Below are 21,427 nucleotides of genomic sequence, written 5' to 3'. Positions count from 1 at the left end.
GTCAACCAAGAGGATCTGTGGTACTTGGTCTATAGCTTTGTGCCAAACAATAAGGCAAAACTCCTCTGAGTGCAGAAGTCTCACACAGCAGGAATAGCTTCAAAGTCAGCAATATTTGATTTCACAACCCAAAAACCATGATGCTGAATTGCAAATTGCAATAAAAACCAGGTCTCAGCTGTGCCCTGGCATTGTAATTTACTTTTTACATCTTAAGTGTAAGTCGCTTACCAGTACTCAAATTTACTAAACATGAACCTAATATTTTAAAACTATTACTTTAAAATTAACTCCATGGTATACACATGATCCCAGGATAACTCTGAAATCCTGATCAATGAACAGGACATATTTAAGAATTTAGGAAGACTATTCATGAAGGAATTCAAAAAATAAGCTCATAAAAAAAGAAAATGAGAATTATTTTTTTATTTCCAACAAATAAAACAATGATCAAAAACATGTCTTTGAATTCTGTCTATGACTGAAGCAATATCAAAGTAAAAAATGAGCCTTTGTGAACGTAAAAAAACAAAACCTTATATGGAGTTCTCCATCAGGACAGCAAAAGGTTAGGAATGAAGTACTAACAACTATATCTAGAGAAGACACAAGAGAAAACATTCAACATACCACTGGCAAACCATGGCAATCCCAACCAAATCTTCTGTCCACATGAAATCCACTCTGATGAGCAAATCTAGTTACTATGTCTTTGATGGTTCCTGCAAGTATGTGTCCATAATGAGGAAGTCCTGTGGCAAATGGAGGCCCATCATAAAATGTAAACCTATGTTTTTTAAAAAAATTAAAAACACAGATTAAGCAAATAAACCAGACACATTAAGAAACAAAAATCTCTCTTACACAGGAAAAAGAATAAACAGCTTTATCTTGTATAGTTCTCAAGTTATAACACTTCATAAGTCAAGTGAGCAGTGAACTAGATCATTTATAGAAGTTTTCAAAATGCCATGTTTTATGCAAGTATGCATATTTTTACTCTTAGGATTACATGAGTCAAATGATCAATCAGCTATTGCCCTGCATTAACATAGATCTTTCTCCAAAGTTTGATTCATCTCAGACTTCAAAGCAAAACAAAAACCAGTTGTTGCCCATTTGCAGGAACATTGAAGAGCAAACTTGGAAAATATATCTTACCTCGGTCTATTTTTTGACTGTTTTAGGCATTCTTGAAAGCAATTAAGTTTGCTCCAAAGCTGCAATATTTTCTCTTCCTCCTGTGGAAAGTTTATGTTTTCTGCAACTTGCTGAACCATGATTTTCCTACATGAAACAAGGTAATACACAAAGCTAAGACCAATTTTCCCCCAGAGACCATGTTACACAGCAATGTATCATTTCATATAGCAACTTTGTTGAGAAGTCAGGATTGGAATGCTACATTCCAACACATCCAGGGAATGATCATTTTGCGCATGACCAAGGCCCGTGTGACCGCTGACGCACCTGCTGCTTTTGGTCCCAGGGCGGGGGGAATAGGCTTATGTGCGACCACTAACACACACATTGATCCAGAAAGCAAGCTCTGCACAAACGGGGTGTTGCCTGTACCTTGATAAGAATTCAAAAGGCCATTTAAAAGTAGTTTTCTCTACTTGTACCACATTTTTCGGACTCCTATTTGCAGGGCAATCCTATAAGTGTTGAAGCAGAAATAAGTCCCATTGATTCAGTGGGCACATAATGCTACATGCTCTATGTACATGAACAACAAGAAGCCATGAGTCTTGCTTGGGTTTAAACATCTGCTTCTCCTACAGGGCCAAGACCTAAGCTGCAGCTGAGTTTCCCCTGAAGAAACCTGGTTTCTTGTGATATATGAGCCAGAGATCAAGCAAACTCTGGTTAAACCACAATATCTGGTTTGAACATAACAGTTAGCCAAGTTTCACGGAAAGTGAAACTAAACTCTACTGAAGTCTTCCTTCATCCCTCCCAGGAAGAGCAGGGAGAAGAAACATGGACTTCTTCCTGCTAGTGCACATAACATGAAACCACAGTTTAATGCTATATATGAATGCAGCCACTGGGCCAGATTCAACTAACCCAGTGCACTACTGGAAGGTAGCACAAGGACTCCCACTAGCACAATGGGACTCCCCCCAGCAACTCTTAAATTTCCAGCAGATCCACAGCGAACGGCCAGAATAACCTGCAGAACAGTGCATGGGAGAAAGAGATGAGAGACTGTTCCATCTGGCAAGCAGAAATGTTTGCACTAACAGAACGATTAACACAAACACTGTGTTCAATGTTCACTCAATCAGTGTTCACTATACTCACTTATTCCTTAGTAAGGAAACTTAGATTACAACCTCATAAGGAGTGAAGGATGTAACAGCATCTGACAAAAGTCTAATGAGCAAAGGAATTTACCAAGCTTGAGAGAATAAAAAGTAGAGGTCATCCTAGCTTTGCAGGTGCACACATGATGTGGATAGTGAACAATCAAGGCATAGATTTAAATGCAACTCTCTATATGCCCCCATCTACTGCCCCTCTGTCGCAATTGTTTGATTTGTCCCTCAATGTCCCTATGCTGCTTACCAGATCAGGTTAGATTTGTCTTTTAAAATAAATTAGATATTCCAGTAAGCAGGGTGGATTTGATTTAAATCACTAGTCAGTAAGACTTGATTTAAATCATATATTTTTTTACAGAAAGACTCATTCTGGCTGGTATAATCTTAATATTTACAACCAGATGAAGGTTTCGTTATTGGAAAAATAAATTTTCAGAGTAGTTTTTCCTGTTACTGTATATCACAAATTACTGATTTGGTTATACTATTAGAAATACATAGACAGATAATATCACAATAATTGTGATATTATTGTGAGGTTTAATAAGTTAACAGTTTATATTTGGACAACTTTTCTGCTGTACTTTATTGGAAGGAGAAAAATAATCATTTCCTTAATAACAATTTAAACAATTTATTTAACTAAAACAGTAACATTATAGCATATGTATCCATGTTTGTTAACCGATGTGTTTAAATGGTCATTTAAAAAAAAACTTAGACTGAGTTTCAGCACACATGAAAAACTTAAAACAAATCCTTATTTCCTGGTGAATAGCCTTTGGACTATAATGTAACTTAAATAGAATACTATCTTTAGAAAGATTTTTCCTCCAAAAGCATTTTATTTTAAAAATCCAATTTAAATCAAAAAAATTCAATTTAACATTTAAAAAATCTGATTTTTTAAAAAATCATTTATTTTTTATCCACCCAGTCAGTAGGCAATTCTATATACAGTATTCAACATTCATAATGCTAGATTCTGCTTACAATACCTATACAATGTAACAATGACAGGGCTATGGAGGCTGCTAAAGTATCAGACTCCATGCGTAAGTCAGAGTATTATTTTTTGCCCTCTTCTACTAACTGCAGCACTGTATGGAGATAACAGTGTCCAGCAACCACAGGGCACATATTTAAAAGTATACCACAGCATGCTACCTTTTAAAGCATAGGCCTGTGCAGAATTCCTCAAAAGGAAGTCCCACTGGCTCCTGCATGAATCTGAGCATGTTCTAACAACCTCCACAGTGGCCCTTCTCAGAGTTCCTCAGATGTCATGAGTGAAGATGGTTGGTGGTTATTGTTGCACCCCAGCTGCAGAATGCTCCCCAAGTAGGCTTGCCTGACACCAACCATAATGTAATTTCATTGCCCGGTAAATAATTATTTTATTTGCCTGGGCCTTTCAGTGGCAATTGTTTTAGATCTGTTTAGATGAATTTCATTGGAGCTTTGTTTTTTTTAATGATCCAGATATTGTAACGTTATTACTGATGTTATGTTTTAATTGTAAGTTATTATTTGTTTTTCATTTTTTTACAAATAATATTGATTAAAGATTTTCTTGATTTACAAAAGTGGGTGCATTGTCTCTTTTTTCAGAATTGTAAGTTATTCTGAAAGCCTTCAGATTGAAAAGAAAGACGCAAATGATTTATCAACCAAATAAAAATAAATTGATTCCCAGATATGTGTGCATAGAAAAGATTCTAATTGTTCGATTCTTATTAAAGATCTGCACTCTTCGATGGGCAGGACAGGGTTTGGGGGTGGGGGGAGGATGAAGAACTAAAGGATGAAGAACGGATTCACATCACTTTAAACCACTTTCACATGATGCCACAAAGTGTTTCATTTGATGTAAAAGGACTTTTTAATCTTCAAGCAATCTTTTAGCAGTAAAGCATGATCATTCCAAATGGCTCCTTTTTAACAACCTTATAAACTTCTTTGTCAGTGGGAAGGTTCCATCAGGTCAGATTTATTTTAGTCTCTCTGCATATACATACACATCTCAGAACTTTGCAGTAATGTATCCGTGCATATAATAAAGCAATTCAACATTTTTTTGAAAATGCTATGTTACTCACTACTTTTAAAGAGAAGAACATCCAGTGGGAAAGGGCGTGGTATGAGGGATCCTATCAATAGGACAGTGGCCTTCAAACCTACAGGAAACAAAGAAGTTATTAATGAGTGTAATTTCTAAGTTGTAGGCAGGATTCACCCAACAAATCTATCAAAAGCTGGAACTATTCCTATGGACACTTCTGCAGGTAGAGACAAAAGTCCTAGTCAGAAATACTAGATATATACTACATGGATGGATGACAAAAGCCCAGGAGATAGGCATCAGAAACAGCTAACCTCTGAAAACTGAAAAATTATATTTGTACACTATGTTCTTTAAATCCACCTGCCCAAACTTTAAAAAGTTTCATACATGTTCATGAATGGGGGGCATACTAAACTATGCCTCAGAACTGCATCATAGGATATCCACTGCAGCCAGCTATTCCAAGCACACACATTTAGGAACGCCTCCTGGCATTTATCCATCACCAAAAAGTAACAAAACACAACTTGTTAGGTTTTCCACTAAAATGTGAAATATGAAACAGCGCAAACAACGCACAGCTTCTTGGATGTCTCATATTTCCACAAAATCATATTTGTTTTAATGAGCGATCTTGTGGAAGTATTTCAATTGCCAGGAAGATTGCATTGATAAATGTGATCACTGTATTGCCAACGTAGCTGTAAAATAAGCAACAGATGAATGAAGATGAAGTTTGAAGTGTTTTGCAATTGGGAATAGAGCCTGGTTATAGATGTGGAGATGCTCGCAAGTGGAGGTGCAGCAAAAGCCAAATCAGTGAGGAACTCCAGCTGTTTTATCTACTCAAATAGCAGCATGATGTAATTCCATCATGCAGCATTGGTATCACCACCCACTTTCATGCTGATGCGGAAACAGAAGGAATTTAATAAGCTGAAGAGTTTATGAAGAAATACCAAGGTACAGCCATGGTGGTCCTGGACATAATTCCATCCACACTAACATGACTCCACAAATCTCAATCATCTGTAAGCCCACGCCTGCTCACTTCAAGATGAGGCAAAAAGGCATCCCCCTCTCAGATTTCTCTGCATATAGCAAAGACCTCAGAGAAATAGGAGACTTTCACCATGATGGATACAAGAGACCAACCATACTACTCTTCCAAGTCCTTGGAAACTTGGGGAAAGGGGTCGCTCAATTTCTGCTGGACAGGCAGATGCAGCAAGGCACTGACCCAGATTCTGCATGTTCCCCATCTCAGCATAAAATAAAAGACTGACTCCACCCCTCTATCAAATTCTCTGTACAAGGCAGTGGATTCAGAGGAGGAAAGGGGAGGGGATGAGTTGGTGATTAACACAAATACCGGCTGGCTATTAATGTGATGCAACTGTAATTCAATATTGACAAATTTTCTACTAAGTTACACCCACACTGCCAGGGAATAAATACCTGAAAGCATACGCAGGAGACAAAGAAGGCAGATATCCAACAAGATGCACATATTGTCTCCCTGGCTGAAGCTCTGCCATCATGATGCAATTATCACACGAGTTATGAACAGATAATCAGTCAGAAGTAGGCAGTTGTGTGGACAACTTATCAAGTAACAGACCTTAAGCTAAGTAACAGACATCAACTGGGGTGTATAGGGTGTTAGGGGAGGGAAGTACCTCTGGTGGGGAACACATTGTGCATGCTCTTTCTGGGGTAGCTTGTCAATCATTAGTCCCACCCTGCACTCAGCTCTCACCTGTGGCTCCCAGAAGCTGTCAGCATCCGACAGCAGCCACATCCCAAGAAATAGCATTGGCTGGCTGGCTAAACCAGGTGAGGGTAGCTGATGGGTCTCAAACCCTCAGTGAGTTAAGAACTTCCCCTGCATGTGAAGACAGGCTCTGGTGGATTGAGTGGATGAGGCAAATAATGGGTCCAACAGCCAAGAAAGTGATTTCTGCACATGCTGTAGAGTGAAGTGAGAGGCAGATGGGGCTCATCAACCTGGTAAGGTAGCCCATCTAGGAGAAGGAAAACGCTGATCCTAAACCTCCACTGCCTTGTGGGATATCTCTGGGGAGAAAAAAACGCTAAGGAGTAAACACTACACAAATTCAGAGTGGAGTCCCTAAGACGATTGAATACTGTCTTGTACACGTCCTTCTGGCAACTCCTACAGCCAAGCAGGTACCAAATCTATTGTTCTGCTTTCCTTTGGACCACATCAGTGAGGCCAAGCAGGGGGGTCTTGTTGTCTGGGCAGCTTGGGACCTCCATACACACTGCTCAGGCTTGTGAAATAACACAAGAGGCAGCAATTACAAGTTACTGGTCTCTGCAGTCACAGAAGGTGCTGCGATTCTCCAATGGTTTGGTTTCACCTCTGGAGGCACACCCCGTTGTCTCACAAAATGGCAACAAAAACAAAGACATGAACTACTTATTAATTCTGTTGCCTCCCTGTTCTCATCCGGATAGTGAATCTCTGTAGTTTTGCTCATTTACTATGAAGTCAGGCTTGTGTCTATACTCAAAAATAGATTTTTGCTTTGGTACAAATGTAAGGCTTCCAAGTATTTCATGCTGCTAGTACCATTTGATTATAGTATATTTTCTACTTTTACTGGATAGCTATACTTTTAGGATTCAATTAACAGAGGTGACAGGCCTTTCATTGACTGGAAGTAAGAGCTAAAAGAGCAGGTTTAAGTCTAGACTCTACACATACAGATGGTATGAGTTCTTTAAAAAGCATCTGAAAAACCACTCCCTCTGCCCCATTCTCCTTCCACCTGAACTATGAATTTTATATTACTCTCTCTTCTAGCATTGCTATAATTACTAAGACAGTGTATGCAATGGGCTTTGAAGACTCTGAAGAACTACATAAAGGTGAATTGTTACACATACACCTCACTCTCATGGATGGATACATACATACATACCCATCTCTTTCCTCCTAATGAGTATCTTCTTGTTAGGAGACTATGAAGAGCAACCCTTAAGGGAAAGCTACTGTGGGGAGAGGGGAAATTTGAGCAAAGCATTTCTAGTCATCCTTAAGTTCATTTTAAACTTCATAAACCTGGGAAAGGGAGGAGCCCACACACACACACACACACAATCAACGAATGAATGAATGCTTAGGCCAAGGATCAACTTAAGCCCAAGAGCTCCATTTTGAACCTTAATATCAAGAACTTTAAAAACATAACATTTCTTTAAGGAAAAAGCAAAATTAAGCCACGTGAGGAACACAAGAAGACGAAAGCTTTTTAAAAGTACACCAGCGTTTATTCGGCAAATTTGCTGGCGATGAGATACTACAGTACTTTTTAACATGGGGAATCAGCCTCTAGTGTTGCTCCCTTAAAACATGAGATTAAATAGTGACCACCCAAGATTGGGCTCAGTCCTTCCTCAAAGTCTCCTGAGGCAGGAAATATCGGGGGCTTTTTTAGAAACTCTCACTCGCTCCCCGCCCTCGGCAGAATCACACCCACAGCTGTCAGCCCCGGGAGCGGCGGGGAGCCACTGAGCCAGGCTCACTAACAGCGGCAGGTAGGGCGGGAAGTGCGAGGGACAAGCCCCCTTCTTCCCTACTACCCCCACCCCCACCTCGCACCCCGCTCCCCCCCCCCCCCTCGAAACGCACCTGCCCTTCCAGCTCAACGGACTCACCCGGCTGTAGGCCCAGCAGCCAACCGGCTAGAAATGATGCAACCTGAAGGAAAGCATGACAGGAAGTTTAGAGGGAGGAGGAGGGGCAAGAGCAAGGCGCCGCACGCCCACTCGCAACAGCCTCTCAGAGCGCTCCGTGCACAGGCTGCAAATAAGGCGGCCTCCCATTGGGCCAGAGGGTTTCCGGGCAACCATAAATCCTGGCCGAGGTTTCGGGGGAAGGGGAAGGGAGGCGTGTAGCGGCTGAATGGTAGAGATAAGAAAGGGTAGAAGGGCGCGCACGTCCTACTTGGCTTGCGAAGGGCAGGCGGAGGGCGAGTGGAGCGAAGCCGCGCCGCGCTCACTCTCGGGGGTGGGGGTGGGGGAGTGCTTAAAAGAAGGACCTTGAATGTCTGTGAAGGACTGGCTCTCAGTGCAGCCTGGGGCTGCTTTCATAGCCGCAGCGCCCTGCGAGGCTCTCAGTCGTCAGCCCTGATTGTTTTATGCAAGACATGGATGGCGAGGATGCATTAGATATCTATTGCAAATAATACTGCTATCTATCTATCTATCTATCTATCTATCTATCTATCTATTAAATTTGTATACCGCCCCTCACTGGAAGATCCTAGGGCATGTTCACAACAGAAAAATGCAAACTGATAATACGAATTATGAGATTACGAATGGACTGCACCTACACATTGTTTCATAAAATCTTTACAACAGTGATGGACGTAGTCAAGTGAGGGGGGGGGCAAGGACGGGCAGCTGCCCGCCCCCATAAATCAATAAAAATAAAATAAATAGGAAACTGAGGTTCTGCCTCCCCTAACAAAAGGCCTGCCCCCCCCCAAAAAAATCCTCCTGGCTACGCCCATGGGTTTTGAAGACGCTCGAATTCAGGGCGAAAACGCTCTAAGAGGAAGGTTTGTTTGGCAGCCCCTCACCATAATCAACTCCCGTTCAGAAACCTATGGCCCCACTGTGGAAGGACATGTGGATCCAGAATTGGCCTCCACAGTCACTTCGACTCACTTTTAATACCGTGTTTATGGAAGACAATCTTACTCGGCTACAAGTGATCACCAAAGAAGAAAACATTAACATTTGTTTTTTTAAAAGTTGTTGAATAAGAATACAGAAATTATGTGAAACGACACTTTTTAAATTGGCAGCTACTGAATTAAAGTTTTGTTATTACTAATAACAAGTGGACCTACTTAGGGTTTTTTATGGGGTAACGGGAATAAGTGTAATGGATTGTTTCTATATAGAAATTAATTTTTTAAAAATAAAAAGAAATAAATTGTGGCAATTGTAAGCCAATCAACATATGAAGTGTGATTTGAAAATTCTCTCCGCTGATTCAGTCCATAACTGATATAGAACTGATCAATTGCAATGTCAGTAGTTTGCATTGCAGTCTTCCTCCTCTGTTGCAGTTTAAAATCTCTGGATTTCAAAATGACCTCTTGCTGTGTTGTTAAGTGAGCTGTAAGAAAGTATACTTTCTTATATATAACAGTATGCTTTCTTATATATAAATTTCTTATATATAACTGAGTTGTGGGTGGGTGGCACCACTTTGTGGTGGTCCCGGTCCTACTTGGATGGTTGTTTCCAGAGAGTGATGCTTGGAGAGTGCTCTTCGGCCCCATGGAGCCTTCTTTGTGGGGTTCCTCAGGGTCTGATTTTATCTCCAGTGCTGTTCAACATCTACACGAAACCACTGAATAGGGTAACCCATGAATTTTGAGAACATTGTCGGCAATATGCTGAAAACAGAAAGTTCTACTTCTTTACATCTGCACTGGAGAGCCAATAAACTGAAGTTCAATCTTGAACTTTGAACTTCAGTTTATTGGCTCTCCATTACTGAAGCAAGGCACTGTTAGTGGGTGGTTCCCTAGACCAGATGGATGGGAGGTTGCCCGCTCTTGATGGGGTTATACTGCCTTTGAAGGATTGTGTACTTCTGGATCCATTGCTGTCGCTTGAGGCTCAGATGGGCCTGTGGAACGGACTTCTTTCCATCAGATTGGTTGGTGGCCCAGCTGTGCCCCTATCTGGATGGGCATAGCCTGACTTCTGTTGCCTATTCTTTGGTAACCTCTAGGTTAGATTACTGCAGCACGTTATATGTGGAGCTGTGTCCGAATATGGTTCAGAAACTTCCGCTGGCGCAAAAGGCAGTGGCCAGGTTGCTCACAAGGTCAAGACAGTTTGAGCATGTAACACCAATCCAACCTCAACTGTACAGACTGCCAATTGGTTTCTGTGCTCAGTTCAAAGTGCTGGTTGGAATGGAGTGAGGAGATTAATAGAGGCTAGCGGCTGCCTACATTGTGATTCATCAGGGCGGGGATGTGGAGAGAACTAATACTGAAAATTTATATGGAGAAACAGATGCTGTCTATAGGCAAAAAAAAAAAAATAGGCAGAGATGTACAAACATTATTTATTCTTTTCTTTTTATCACTGATATTAAATTTCCATCAACGTGTTTCCTTTGCTGTTTTGTCTTTTATGTAATTTGAACACTAGCATGGCCTGTTTGTAATCTAGGGTGTGTTCACAGCAGCATTTTGCTGCTGTAAGTAATCAAGGAACAATCCTTCTGGCTCAAGCTTCATCAGTGTTCAGTGTTTACTTATTTCTAGATTATCTTTCAGGGTTCGCTGCTGTTTTCCCTATACTGCCTAAAAGGGAGTGAACCACTTTGGAACTACATTAGTTTTTCTGGGGAACAATTGCTGAGGTAAAGCAGGTAAAGTATTGTGTAGCTATTTCTGCCTTCCTAGGAGGAAATAGTTGGGGTAAATGAAGAATAGGCATTGCAGTGCCCTGCATAATGTTGCCAGCTATAACAGCAGCCCCAGCCAACTATGCCAGTTGTCAGGAATTGTGACAGTTGGAGCTCACAACACATTGGCAGCTCCTCGGGGTAAAGTGTCTACTTTCAAAAGCAGCAGTGACATAATTAATGCAAAGGAATATTAAGAGTGCCACTATTTTTCTCAGCCTATATCAAAGCAAAAAGGCACAACAGTATCTACTACATACTTCAACCTCCATAAATTCTTCAATTTTAAATGAAAATAATCCAGTATTCCTTAGAAGATGGGATTATCTAACTTTACCTTTAAAGTAAACCTGACAGGCAGTTTAGGCTTAAGCAGTGCATTTCACAAATGAGGAACACAAGGCATTTTGGACCAAGGTCCAGAATTTTGCCTTCTATAGTACAATGGCTTCTGTTACTACTATAATTTCAGGGGAGAGTAAGAAGTGCAGTTCTTTACCCCTCACATTAATGTCAGTAGTAAAGTACAGTAATTTTAAAAGTAAGGTGCAAACATACCATACTTCATCAAGGTATCTGGTTCCATCAGTCTTGGCTCTGGAAGTGAGAGTCCCATAGGGTTTGAAAATATTCACCTAGTTCTCTAACAGCTAAACGGGCAAATAAAAACATTGCCTCCTTTCTGTTTCTGGTTCCTCCATACCTAGGGTGTAGTTATCTTAATTCCAACAAAATCCTGTGGTTTGTTATGAAAATATTTCTTCTGTCATTTAACAAGAAGGAATTGAAGATGCTGATCATACACCGAAAGCAAAATACAATAGTCTGGAGATGGCATGCACTAAATCTGTAACTGCCCAAGTTCTAGAAGTGAGGCTATGCAGAAAACCTGAGGACAGGGTATCTCTTAATAAAATACCAGCACTTATGTTCATTAATGCAGCACTCGCAGAGATTTGTAAAGCATTTTACAGCACAGCTATACAACAGAGTTAAAACATGCATACATTTACAGCTTCACTCTATGCTTTCAAACACACCTTGGTACTGTACCTTAATGCCATGCCAATCAGCTTTGAGTGAAAGACCACTAGAGGGCAATATTTCCCCTCACTCGGTAGTCATTCAATACTGTACTGTTATAGAGTCCTATAGACATCTGCTTGAGAAGGACTTTTCATATATTCATATATATCCAAGTTCTGGATTCAGTTATTAAAATCTGTTTTCATAAATATTTCAAAGTTAGTGAAAAACACTGATGATTTGGATAGGCCAGGGGTGAGAGCCCCAGCAGAGATTTAAAATCACAAAACATGCAGCAAAGTAAAGTGTGGAAATATAGACTGTTATACCTTTAAAATAGCCCTCCTATGTTGCTTGCAAAGTTCCCTACTTCCCTTAGCATAGAAAGAGACCACACATTTGGTATGTTAGAAATTGTTTACTTACAAACTTTTCAAATGTCAGATTCATGTGCTATTCCATACAGCAGCAAGAAAAGACAGGCAGCAAAACATAGGTTAGTTCCAAAGTGGTAAATTAATTGTATCAAACACAAAGATGGCTTGCTTATGCCACGCAATCTAAGCTCGGAGCATGCATTGTGGACCTCCTTACTGTTAGGGTTCACATCGTGGAAGAGAAAGAACAAAGATTTTGGTAATGCTACCTCCCAAGATGAGGGTGTGTGACCTAGCTAAGCCTGGCAGGACAGCTTACTCTATGGTCTTAACCACTTTATGCATTCATTAGAATTAAGCATTTGGTTATATGAGGCTGATTTATCCCACAGGAGTCACATGCCAATTGGTGGGTGGAGCAAGAGGCAGAAGTGTGTGGAACAGTATTAATGTAAATGTGCGCTTACATAATAGTCTAGTTTCTACAGACACACACACCCCTCTGTCTTCTTTCCATACAACCAAGAAGAATCATCAGAATTCAAGGACACAAAATATGGGCTGGACAAGGTTACTGTTAGGCAGTGCATTTTCTTAGAACAAAAGGTGCCAGAACTCACCATGAAGCTGTTACAGTAAGTGCCACACTTTTGACATTTGGGGGGGGGAGACACCGGTACTGCGTAACTTTGAGTCACCCCAGAAAAAAGCACTGCTGTTAGGTGGATTTGCAGCTGGTTAACTAATAGAACCCAAAGAGTGTTCACTATTGGTTCCTCATCATTTTGTAAAAAAAGTTGATAAGTGAGGTGGCACAGGGCTCTGTCCGGGGCCTGTTGTTCAACATTTTTTATAAATGTTTTGGATGACTTGAGCGGATGCTGTGGCGTAGCATGGGGGGTGCAGGGGGGGCCGGCCGCACCAGGCGCAACATCTGGGGGTTAGGGTTAGGAGGCGCAAATCCACGGGTTAGGGGGCACAAATTACTTGCCTTGCCCCGGGTGCTGACAACCCACGCTACGCCACTGAGGGGATGCTCATCAAATCTGCAAGTGACACCAAACTAGGATTCACATTCTGTGCAAACCATAAACGTCAAACAGGTATGTTTAAGTTAGAGTTATTCTGTGTTTCAGACTACAAGCAGCACCCACCACTCTCCTGAAGGCATGCAGTCCCAAGGGACTCCCAGTGGAGGGAAAGGGCAATGTGGGTCAATATGACTATCACAATAGCAGCAAAGAAAGTCGTCAAACACCACGGATTAAATGTTTTAAAACAAATTATATTTGTTTGGGTACACCGTTACATGGAGAATCTTAGCAGATGAGCATAGCTGTTTTTGGATGTGACATGATCTTACCTGTATGGAGGATGAAAAATGTTCTGCTGCTGCAAGAATCAGCACTAGGAAGTCACAGCTGCATAGGTGGAGAGTGCTTAGTACACATGCATTGCTTCAGGCAGTCAAGCTGAATCATATGGGCCTTACCAGTATTGGTGACATATGAGCCAGCCCTAAAGCAGACAATTATGAATACAGTGTTTCCCTAAATTCCTATAGTAAGGTACTCTAGGATAATTTCTCCAAATCAGCTGAGCCTGATGATTCTGCATTCTCCATTAAAGTCTCAAGTACTGTGAGCAATATTAATGTTAAGCCTTATAACTTTGCAGTCGATTGGAAAGTCTCATGGAAAAATAACACTCCCAGTGATTAATTTGTTGAAAGGGAGACACCAAAGACTGAATATATGTCACGTAATTAGTCCTGGAAGACCTACTCCTTAAATCAGACTATATACAGTGAGGCAGCTAAGGAGGCTTAGACTCAAGACTGTATTGCCCTTGCTCCCAACTCGGTAGTTGGTAATGTGCACTGTTTCACTCACTTTAAAATGTGGTAAGCCAGCCATGAGTAATTAGACTAGGCACAGGGTGTGGTTACTCAAGCGGGAAGGAATGGTTCTCTGAACATGCTCAGATGCACCTTTTTATTCACATTTTTGCAGGCTCCACTCTAAGATTAAGAAGCAGTTTTCCTGATAGAACCCTGCCCCAAATTAAGCCCAGGCTTTCCCCCAGGAATGCTATTTAAATGTGGATTTTCATTTAATTTTCTTTGTCCAGGCAGATTTTTAAAAAAGAAAAGAAAAGAGTGAGCAGGGGGAAAATAGCAGGCTTGAGGTTTATGAGAGTGCATTGTACCCTTGGCATATTTAGGATAAAATGAGTGGGTTGGGAGGGTGTCTGAAGATCCAAAAGCTTCCCAGAATTTTTAACATAGACACTTCTTAGGACAGGTGGACTCCAAGACGCATCAACCCCAGCCAGCATGGGTAATGGTCAGGAATGACAAGAGTTGTAGACCTGCAACATCTGGAGAATGCCACACTGGCTATCCTGACCTTAGGGAATGACTATGAGGTTTCAGTGCCTCTTGATCTGCAGCTGTTACAAAGTCTATCCAAATATACGTTCACAAGGTAAGCAATGACATCACCTTTTCTCATCCCACTACTTTCCATGTGACAAAATACACACATGGTTTATTCATAGCTTAGATGACAGTTACAGGTCTGACATCAAAGCTTAGCCCTGGAATGCTGAATGCCAGGTGTCTGTCTCAGAGGTTACAAAACAACAAAGCAGGGATATGAGTATGCAGAGTGCCTTTCCCAGGCTAAATCTAGGTGCACACAGCTATGTGCATCACTTGGCTTTCCCACACTTGATTTATAAATATGACTGCTAAGTGAATGTGTGGACTGTTGGAAAGAGGACATGAAAAAGGCTTGAAAGGCAGAGGTCCTTTTATCTACACATTGTAGAGAGTAGTCTACAAACAGCCTTGCAGCATAATTCACTGTTATACCCCGATTGTAGGTTGGAGGGTAATGTTGAGAAAGGTGCTTATGGTGGCCCTGCGATGTGCTCCATTGTTAATATTGCAAGTTAAAAGTTGAGACTGGTTTTGATTCCCATTCAAAAACCTACATTCAGATGGCACCAAGGCTGTGTACACACTCCCATGTACTCTACATCCAGTGCTCTCCCACCACTGATTTGGGAAGTGGTGTACACATCAATAGCCATGATCCATTTCAATCCCCTCCTGAGGGTTTCTTCCAAAGATGTTGTGCACTTCTGCAAACTAGGTGGTTACAATCAGCTAGCTGCTCATGGTTCCATGTATGTGGCTGTGGTTGTTTTGGTTCCATAAGCAACAGCATTTGGTTTATTTAATTGCAATTGGTACATCAGACACATTTTGATTCTAAATGAATACACATACTTTTCATCAGAGATCTGAATAGATGCTAAACTACCGCACAATTCTGATTCTCATTTTCTACTGCCACTCCACAGATTAGACCAGGCATCCCCAACCTTCGGCCCTCCAGATATATTGGACTACAATTCCCATCATCCCTGACCACTGGTCCTGTTAGCTAGGGATCATGGGAGTTGTAGGCTAAAACATCTGGAGGGCCGCAGGTTGGGGATGCCTGGATTAGACAAATGACGGGCTCTTCTCAGCAGATGATCCTTTCCTCTGAAAATTGTTCTTTCTTTTTTTTAGTCAATGGTGGCTGATTAGTAATAAGTCATGCTTTGTATTGTAGTTCATTTTTGTAGTTCTTCACCAGGTGAAGAAACAGGATGAGGTGGCAATGTGAACCAGTGGGGTGAGTCAAGATGTCTTGAGTTATATACCTGACACTGCCTTCTGTTTTGCCTCAGGCAAAACACTTTTTCCTCACATGAAAAAATATTTTAAGGGTACCGTCTTAACCAGCCATAGGCAAACTCTGGCCTTCCAGATGTTTGGGACTACAATTCCCATCATCCCTGACCACTGGTCCTGTTAGCTAGGGATCATGGGAATTGTAGTCCCAAACATCTGGAGGGCCGGAGTTTGCCTATGCCTGGTCTTAACCTAGGCCTCTCAGAATTATTTAGCTGGTGAATGTATTTTGGACTCCCTGTGGTGATATAAGTTATCCCTGTGACTTCATTTGAAATATTCACATGGAAGAGAAAAAGAGAGGATCAGGAGGTTGTCTAATCCAGCCAATGCCCCAAAATAGGATTTTATCACGTTAAGCATATCCATATATCATACAGGTACATAATTACAAACACCCCAGCCATTGCTCAGCCAACTGAGCAGTGTATTACACACACAAACAAATGCTTCTATTGTCATCAATATGAGGACTAGCAAGACTCTGGAATGTGAAGCAAAATCCATTCATGTAGCCTCCTGTGAAAATGTAGGGAGGAATTTGACATCATGCTAAAGTTTCCGAAAGCACAAGAATTTCTGCTTGCCTGACCAACTCTCTCCCCTCTCATTCTCCTGCATATTCTGAGGGTTCTCTCAAGCACACCCCTGAGACAATATATTGGGGGCACGGAGGTATGAGAGGGGGCAAGTCCCATTACACTAACGGAAGTCATTGTGCAGGCCAGTTACTGGAATCCAGCCCATAGCTGCACACCACGGCCAATCTCTGCTGAGCAGTAGCTGGATGCCAGGGGGTTCCAGGCACTCACCCAAGGTTGGGTTTCTGTTGGAAAACCAAGGCACAGTGGATTCTGAAGAGTTTTTAGAAATATGGTTTATTCATACATACAGTATTTACACTTGAAGCCTTCAATGGAGGGGGTGCAGAACATTATGTTCAAAGAGTGTCCCTCATTGCTCCTCTCACAGCTTCAGCAAGCTTGGGGCCAAAGTAGCAGCAGCCAATCATCGCCTACAGTCTCACAGTGCAGCCTCCTCCACATGGAGTTTTGCCTACATTCCTCCTCCTTGTTCCCAGAACACCTTGCCCCAAATCCTCTGCGTAAAAGGACAATTTTTTTCCCTGTGTGACATCACACTCATGTTGCCCTTGTAGGGTCTTTTGTCTTCTAGATGGCTTTTATGATGGGGTAATGGCAGGGCCATCATCTCCCTCTGCCTCTCTATCTTGGAGCAAAACAAGCTCAGCCTGTCAGCTCACCTTAATTGTCAAAGCTCTGATTAAACCGCAGCACCCAAGAAACTAGAAGGAAAAATCTGGCACCCAAAGATTTGGGGGATCCCTGCTCCTCCTGCACTCCTCCCTGCACTAACCCGGTATTGACCTACCAACACAAGTAATAATTCCACCTCTTACAAATCGTGATAATTATAAGTAAACGTATTTGCCCCTCCAACCAGTAAATGAGTTATGAGTGTGGATGGGGTGTGGGGTTTAATCCTTACTATTCCAGCATGACGGAGATGAGGAGATCAGACAGCAATAACTTCTCCAGTTCACTGTTTTGGTCTGAGCTACATATAACGTCCTGCACAAAAAGTCTGATGGAGGGGAAGGGGCAAAACAGAGCTGCTCAAACTACACACACCAATCAGCCATGCAAAATGTGGGCAATTGCACAAAACTTCCACACAATGCAAACATTTCAGAACTATTTTGGATATTTTACAAATGCCAGATCATTTTGCAATTGAATTAAAAGTGGTTTGGTGAATGCAGTGTTCCAGAATATCGATAGAAAGATCATGACATGTGGAAGTATAGGGATAGGTGGGGGGGGGGGACCCAGAAGCTATAGAGCTACACAAAAAAATATCTGGAAGGGCCCTAAGGCACATTTAAGACAACTAGAGTTTGGCTGAGAGCCAGGGGGTAGCATATAAACTTCACATTTTGCCATATATCATTTTGTAATGGGATAGTTTTCCTTTTTTAAAAAAAAGGCGCGGGGGGGGGGGGAATGAATAATTAGGATAGTGAGCCAGATCCTCACATATCCCCTGCAGCTATTATGGTCCTCCTGCTTTCCATAAGTGCAAAGCCCAAGATTTTATAGTGGTCGTTTACCATTAAGAAACAAGGTGTGCAGTAGTGCACCCAGCAAAAAGTAGTGAATCTAAATCATCATCATCAAGACCCTCCCATCCCACTGAAATATCTGCAAAAAAATAAAATAAATCCACATTGAAAAACCCAAGCTGAACTGGGAGAAAATAAGTAAAGGAACACAACAAAGCGTAAACTCCTATTTTTGAAGTCTCTTCGTGAGACAGTTCTATTTGTTTACTCATCTTCTCGGGGTGGGTGTGTGCAAGAACTGCTCCACGTGACGATTATAAACAAGGCCAGAAGAGCTGGCTGCGCGCGCGTCCCCTTCGATTCGTGCTGGCGCTGCTGCACTCTTGTAAATAGGGAAACGTTTGACCCATCCTCTTCCTCCTAGTACACCATCTTCCACGGCTTCTCTTTGCCACCCGCCGCCATTGCAAGGAATTTACTACACAGTACTGTACTATATAGCAGTCATTTTAAGAATAAGAACAACAACGCGCATTCTTAAAAAGTAACATTAACCTGACCTTAGCAATGATAGATGAGCCGCACTGCTCACTTTTCTTAAACTGAACTGCCCCCGAAAATGTACCCGTGCCGTCCAATCTCAGCGTCTTGTTTACGCAGAATAAATATCTTGTGTTCAGTGAGTTTTACCCTCGCTTCTAGAAAGTGCGCATAGGTTTGCAGTCTTAGCCAGACAGTTTATGAGAAAATGTTTCATTGGTGAGGGAGGGAAGCACTCTGTATTTCAGGAAGCACCTGTGGAAGCTGCTTCCCCGCCGGGGCTGCTTCATGTTTCTGAAAAGAGAGCTATGTTCCCTAAACATGTTTCCTTGTGAGCTCCGCTGAACTAAAAGGGGTTTGCTTCTAAATCGGGGTGCAAGTGGAAACGTCCAAACAAATATGTCCACCTTCAAGGAATACAGTCCACCATTTTCTCTGCCCTGGCAAGGAGACAGGATGGCGGAATCGTCTGCCAGCTGACATGGGGGTTGGGTGGGTGGTGGAGAGGTGGCTAAGAGGCAAGAAGGAGTTAAACTGATCAGAGTTAAGAAGGAATTGAGTACTGTAGATATATATATGTATATTATGCGAGCCTTGAATGTCACTGAAAATGCGCTTTGCAGCCTTCCGTCCTAGGAGTGGAACCACAGACTGCATTCTGACAGCTCTATCTCTCCGCTACCGAGATGCGGACATGAACTTTCTCCGGCCGCCACACTCCTTTCGCGTCTGCCGGGTTCAGCGACCCACTTTGAGCCATTTTACGCGCCTACCCCACTCGCTCGCGCTTCTACGGACAGCTAAGCACTTTACGGAAGAGACCTCGAAGACGCGGCTCTCGGAAGAAAACGCAAGCGTAAGTACGGTTTGTGCATAGGAGCTCAGGAGAAAATTACTTGCTTTGCGATTTGGACCAAACCAACATAGATATAGATATACACCCTCATACAAACACCCCCCCCCCAAAAAAAAAATGGGGAAAGGAACCTCACAGCAGCATCTTCCCTCCTCCCCTCAGATTGTCTAATTTTTGCGTTTTATTTGTGTCCCTCCAGTTAAGGCTCTGGAAATATTTGTGGGAATATTTGTGTAGATAATTGTGGGAAACGGCTCACCCCCCTACAGTGGCTGCCATTGGATTGTTCCAAACTGTATATATAAGTGGGCGAGGCGAAGCGTTCAAACACACAGAGGCTGAAACGAGTAGGGAGAGTTCGGTATGTGCTTTATTTTTTGAGCGCTTTGAGCTGAGCGGAACTTGTAGGCACAGCCCAGTGGCGCTTCACTCCTCCTCACCCCCCCCTCTCCTTTCCCCACCGTCTCAGGCACCAAAATCCAGTTCCTGTAGAGAAAGGGGGGTCTTGGACTTGAGCAAAACACCCCCGGACCCACCTAGCAGCTCTGAGCAGCAGCAGCAGCAGCTAGCCTTCGAGGTGGTCAAGCTGCCCCTCAGCCTGCAGCCTCTCGGCCGGGCTATGCGCTGCAAAAAGGCTCTGGTGAAGAAAAAAACGGAGCGGATTGTGAAAAGGTAGAAGCTAGGCGAGGAGAGCCCAGTGTGGGGGATCTGGAGCTTTGAAGGGCGCCTGCAGAAACCGACCCGAGAAGGAAGAAGAGAGAGGGGGGAAAGGAGGCGAGGAGGGCTGCTGCTTTTGGAGGGGGGGGGGGTTGCTTGGCAGCTGCCCCGGGAGTATGCGAGAGGAGTGTCCTTTGCTATGCTGAGACGGCAAGAGCTGCTGATGTGCGGCAAGGGGGTCCGCTGCTGGGATCCCCCCCAGGCCGGGAGAGGCGAAGAGGTGCCGGAAGGGGCGTTCTCCCGCTTGCAGCCGCTGAAGGAGAGGGGGCAGCCGCGGAGGGTCTTCGGCCGCGGCAGGCCCAGCTGGCACCACCGGAGGCGGGGCAGGAACCCCAGTTCCTCGAGGGCGCACGGACGCCAGCACTATTACCAGCAGCAGCAAGCCAAGGTCTGGCCCCGCTGCTACCGGCCCACGCGGCCGCGGGTGCTGCTGTCTCTGCGCCCGGTCAACATGATGGGCAAGCGGGCGCCGGGCATGCGGGCGCCGCGCAACACCAACCAGTTCCTGATGCGTGAGAAGTACCAGCTCATGCACCTCCGCTCGGACTCGGTGGGCACCGAGAGCGGAGGCTCGGACTGCGAGATGGACCCGCTCGACATGGACTCGTACCTGGGCGTGCTGGAGAACGCGCGCGGGGCGCTCATGGACTGCCCGAGCGCCGACGGGTCGCCCTCGCCCGCCTGGGCCCCGACGACAGCGGCGGCGCTGCTGCCGCCCCCCGACGACGGCGACCTCCCGCCGCAGGCGCCCGGGCTGCGCTTCTTCGGAGGATCCCTGGAGGGCGCGCTGCAAGAGGAGAGCTTGCAGTACTTCCCCTCCGAGGACGATGTCATCGAGAGCGAGATCTTCATGGAAAGGGACTTTCACGAGTTTTGTAGCAGCATCGCCTGACCTGACTGGGCTTTTCTTTTCTTTCTGTGGCTGGGCTGAATGTCATCTCGTTACGTTGTCTTTTTCACCGCCGTTTGTCCGAGTGGATCTCGGGAGCCACACCGCCTGGGTAGCTGGGGTGGGTTGTGGTGGCATGAATGTATGCTTCAGTGTATTGAAAACTCCCCAATCTCTTGACTGTCCCCCCCAAAAAACGGACCAGTGGTCAAGTCACAACAAAGTGTGGATAAACACTTGCTAAGGTGGCAACCTGTGAAGATAGTAGGATTTGTTGAATTTGTGTCTCACACTTACCCCTGATGTATGTGGGCAAATAGCCATCTC

General features: G+C 43.5%; 1 protein-coding gene across 4 annotated transcripts in view; it reads right to left on the bottom strand.

Moving 5' to 3' along the window:
• The window catches only part of IARS1 (isoleucyl-tRNA synthetase 1), a 95,315-nt gene extending 74,393 nt beyond the window's left edge, over positions 1-20,922 (bottom strand). Inside the window, exons 1-5 of one of the 4 annotated variants that reach the window (XM_083726719.1) lie at positions 19,321-19,482; positions 18,659-19,231; positions 4,430-4,507; positions 1,165-1,290; positions 634-790 (exon numbers count right to left, since the gene is read on the bottom strand). In XM_083726719.1, coding sequence (XP_083582845.1) covers positions 634-790; positions 1,165-1,283 — 276 coding nt within the window. In that variant the 5' untranslated portion in view covers positions 1,284-1,290; positions 4,430-4,507; positions 18,659-19,231; positions 19,321-19,482. Of the gene's footprint in view, positions 1-633; positions 791-1,164; positions 1,291-4,429; positions 4,508-8,053; positions 8,222-18,658; positions 19,232-19,320; positions 19,483-20,821 lie in introns of those variants that run through there. The other 3 variants (XM_083726720.1, XM_083726718.1, XM_083726717.1) reach the window with 3 other exon arrangements.
• Positions 20,923-21,427: the final 505 nt, after the last annotated feature.

This window comes from Podarcis gaigeae, assembly GCF_964106915.1.
Source record: "Podarcis gaigeae genome assembly, chromosome: 2".
NCBI classification, from domain to species: Eukaryota; Metazoa; Chordata; class Lepidosauria; order Squamata; family Lacertidae; genus Podarcis; species Podarcis gaigeae.
This window is presented reverse-complemented; position numbering and strand designations above follow the sequence as displayed.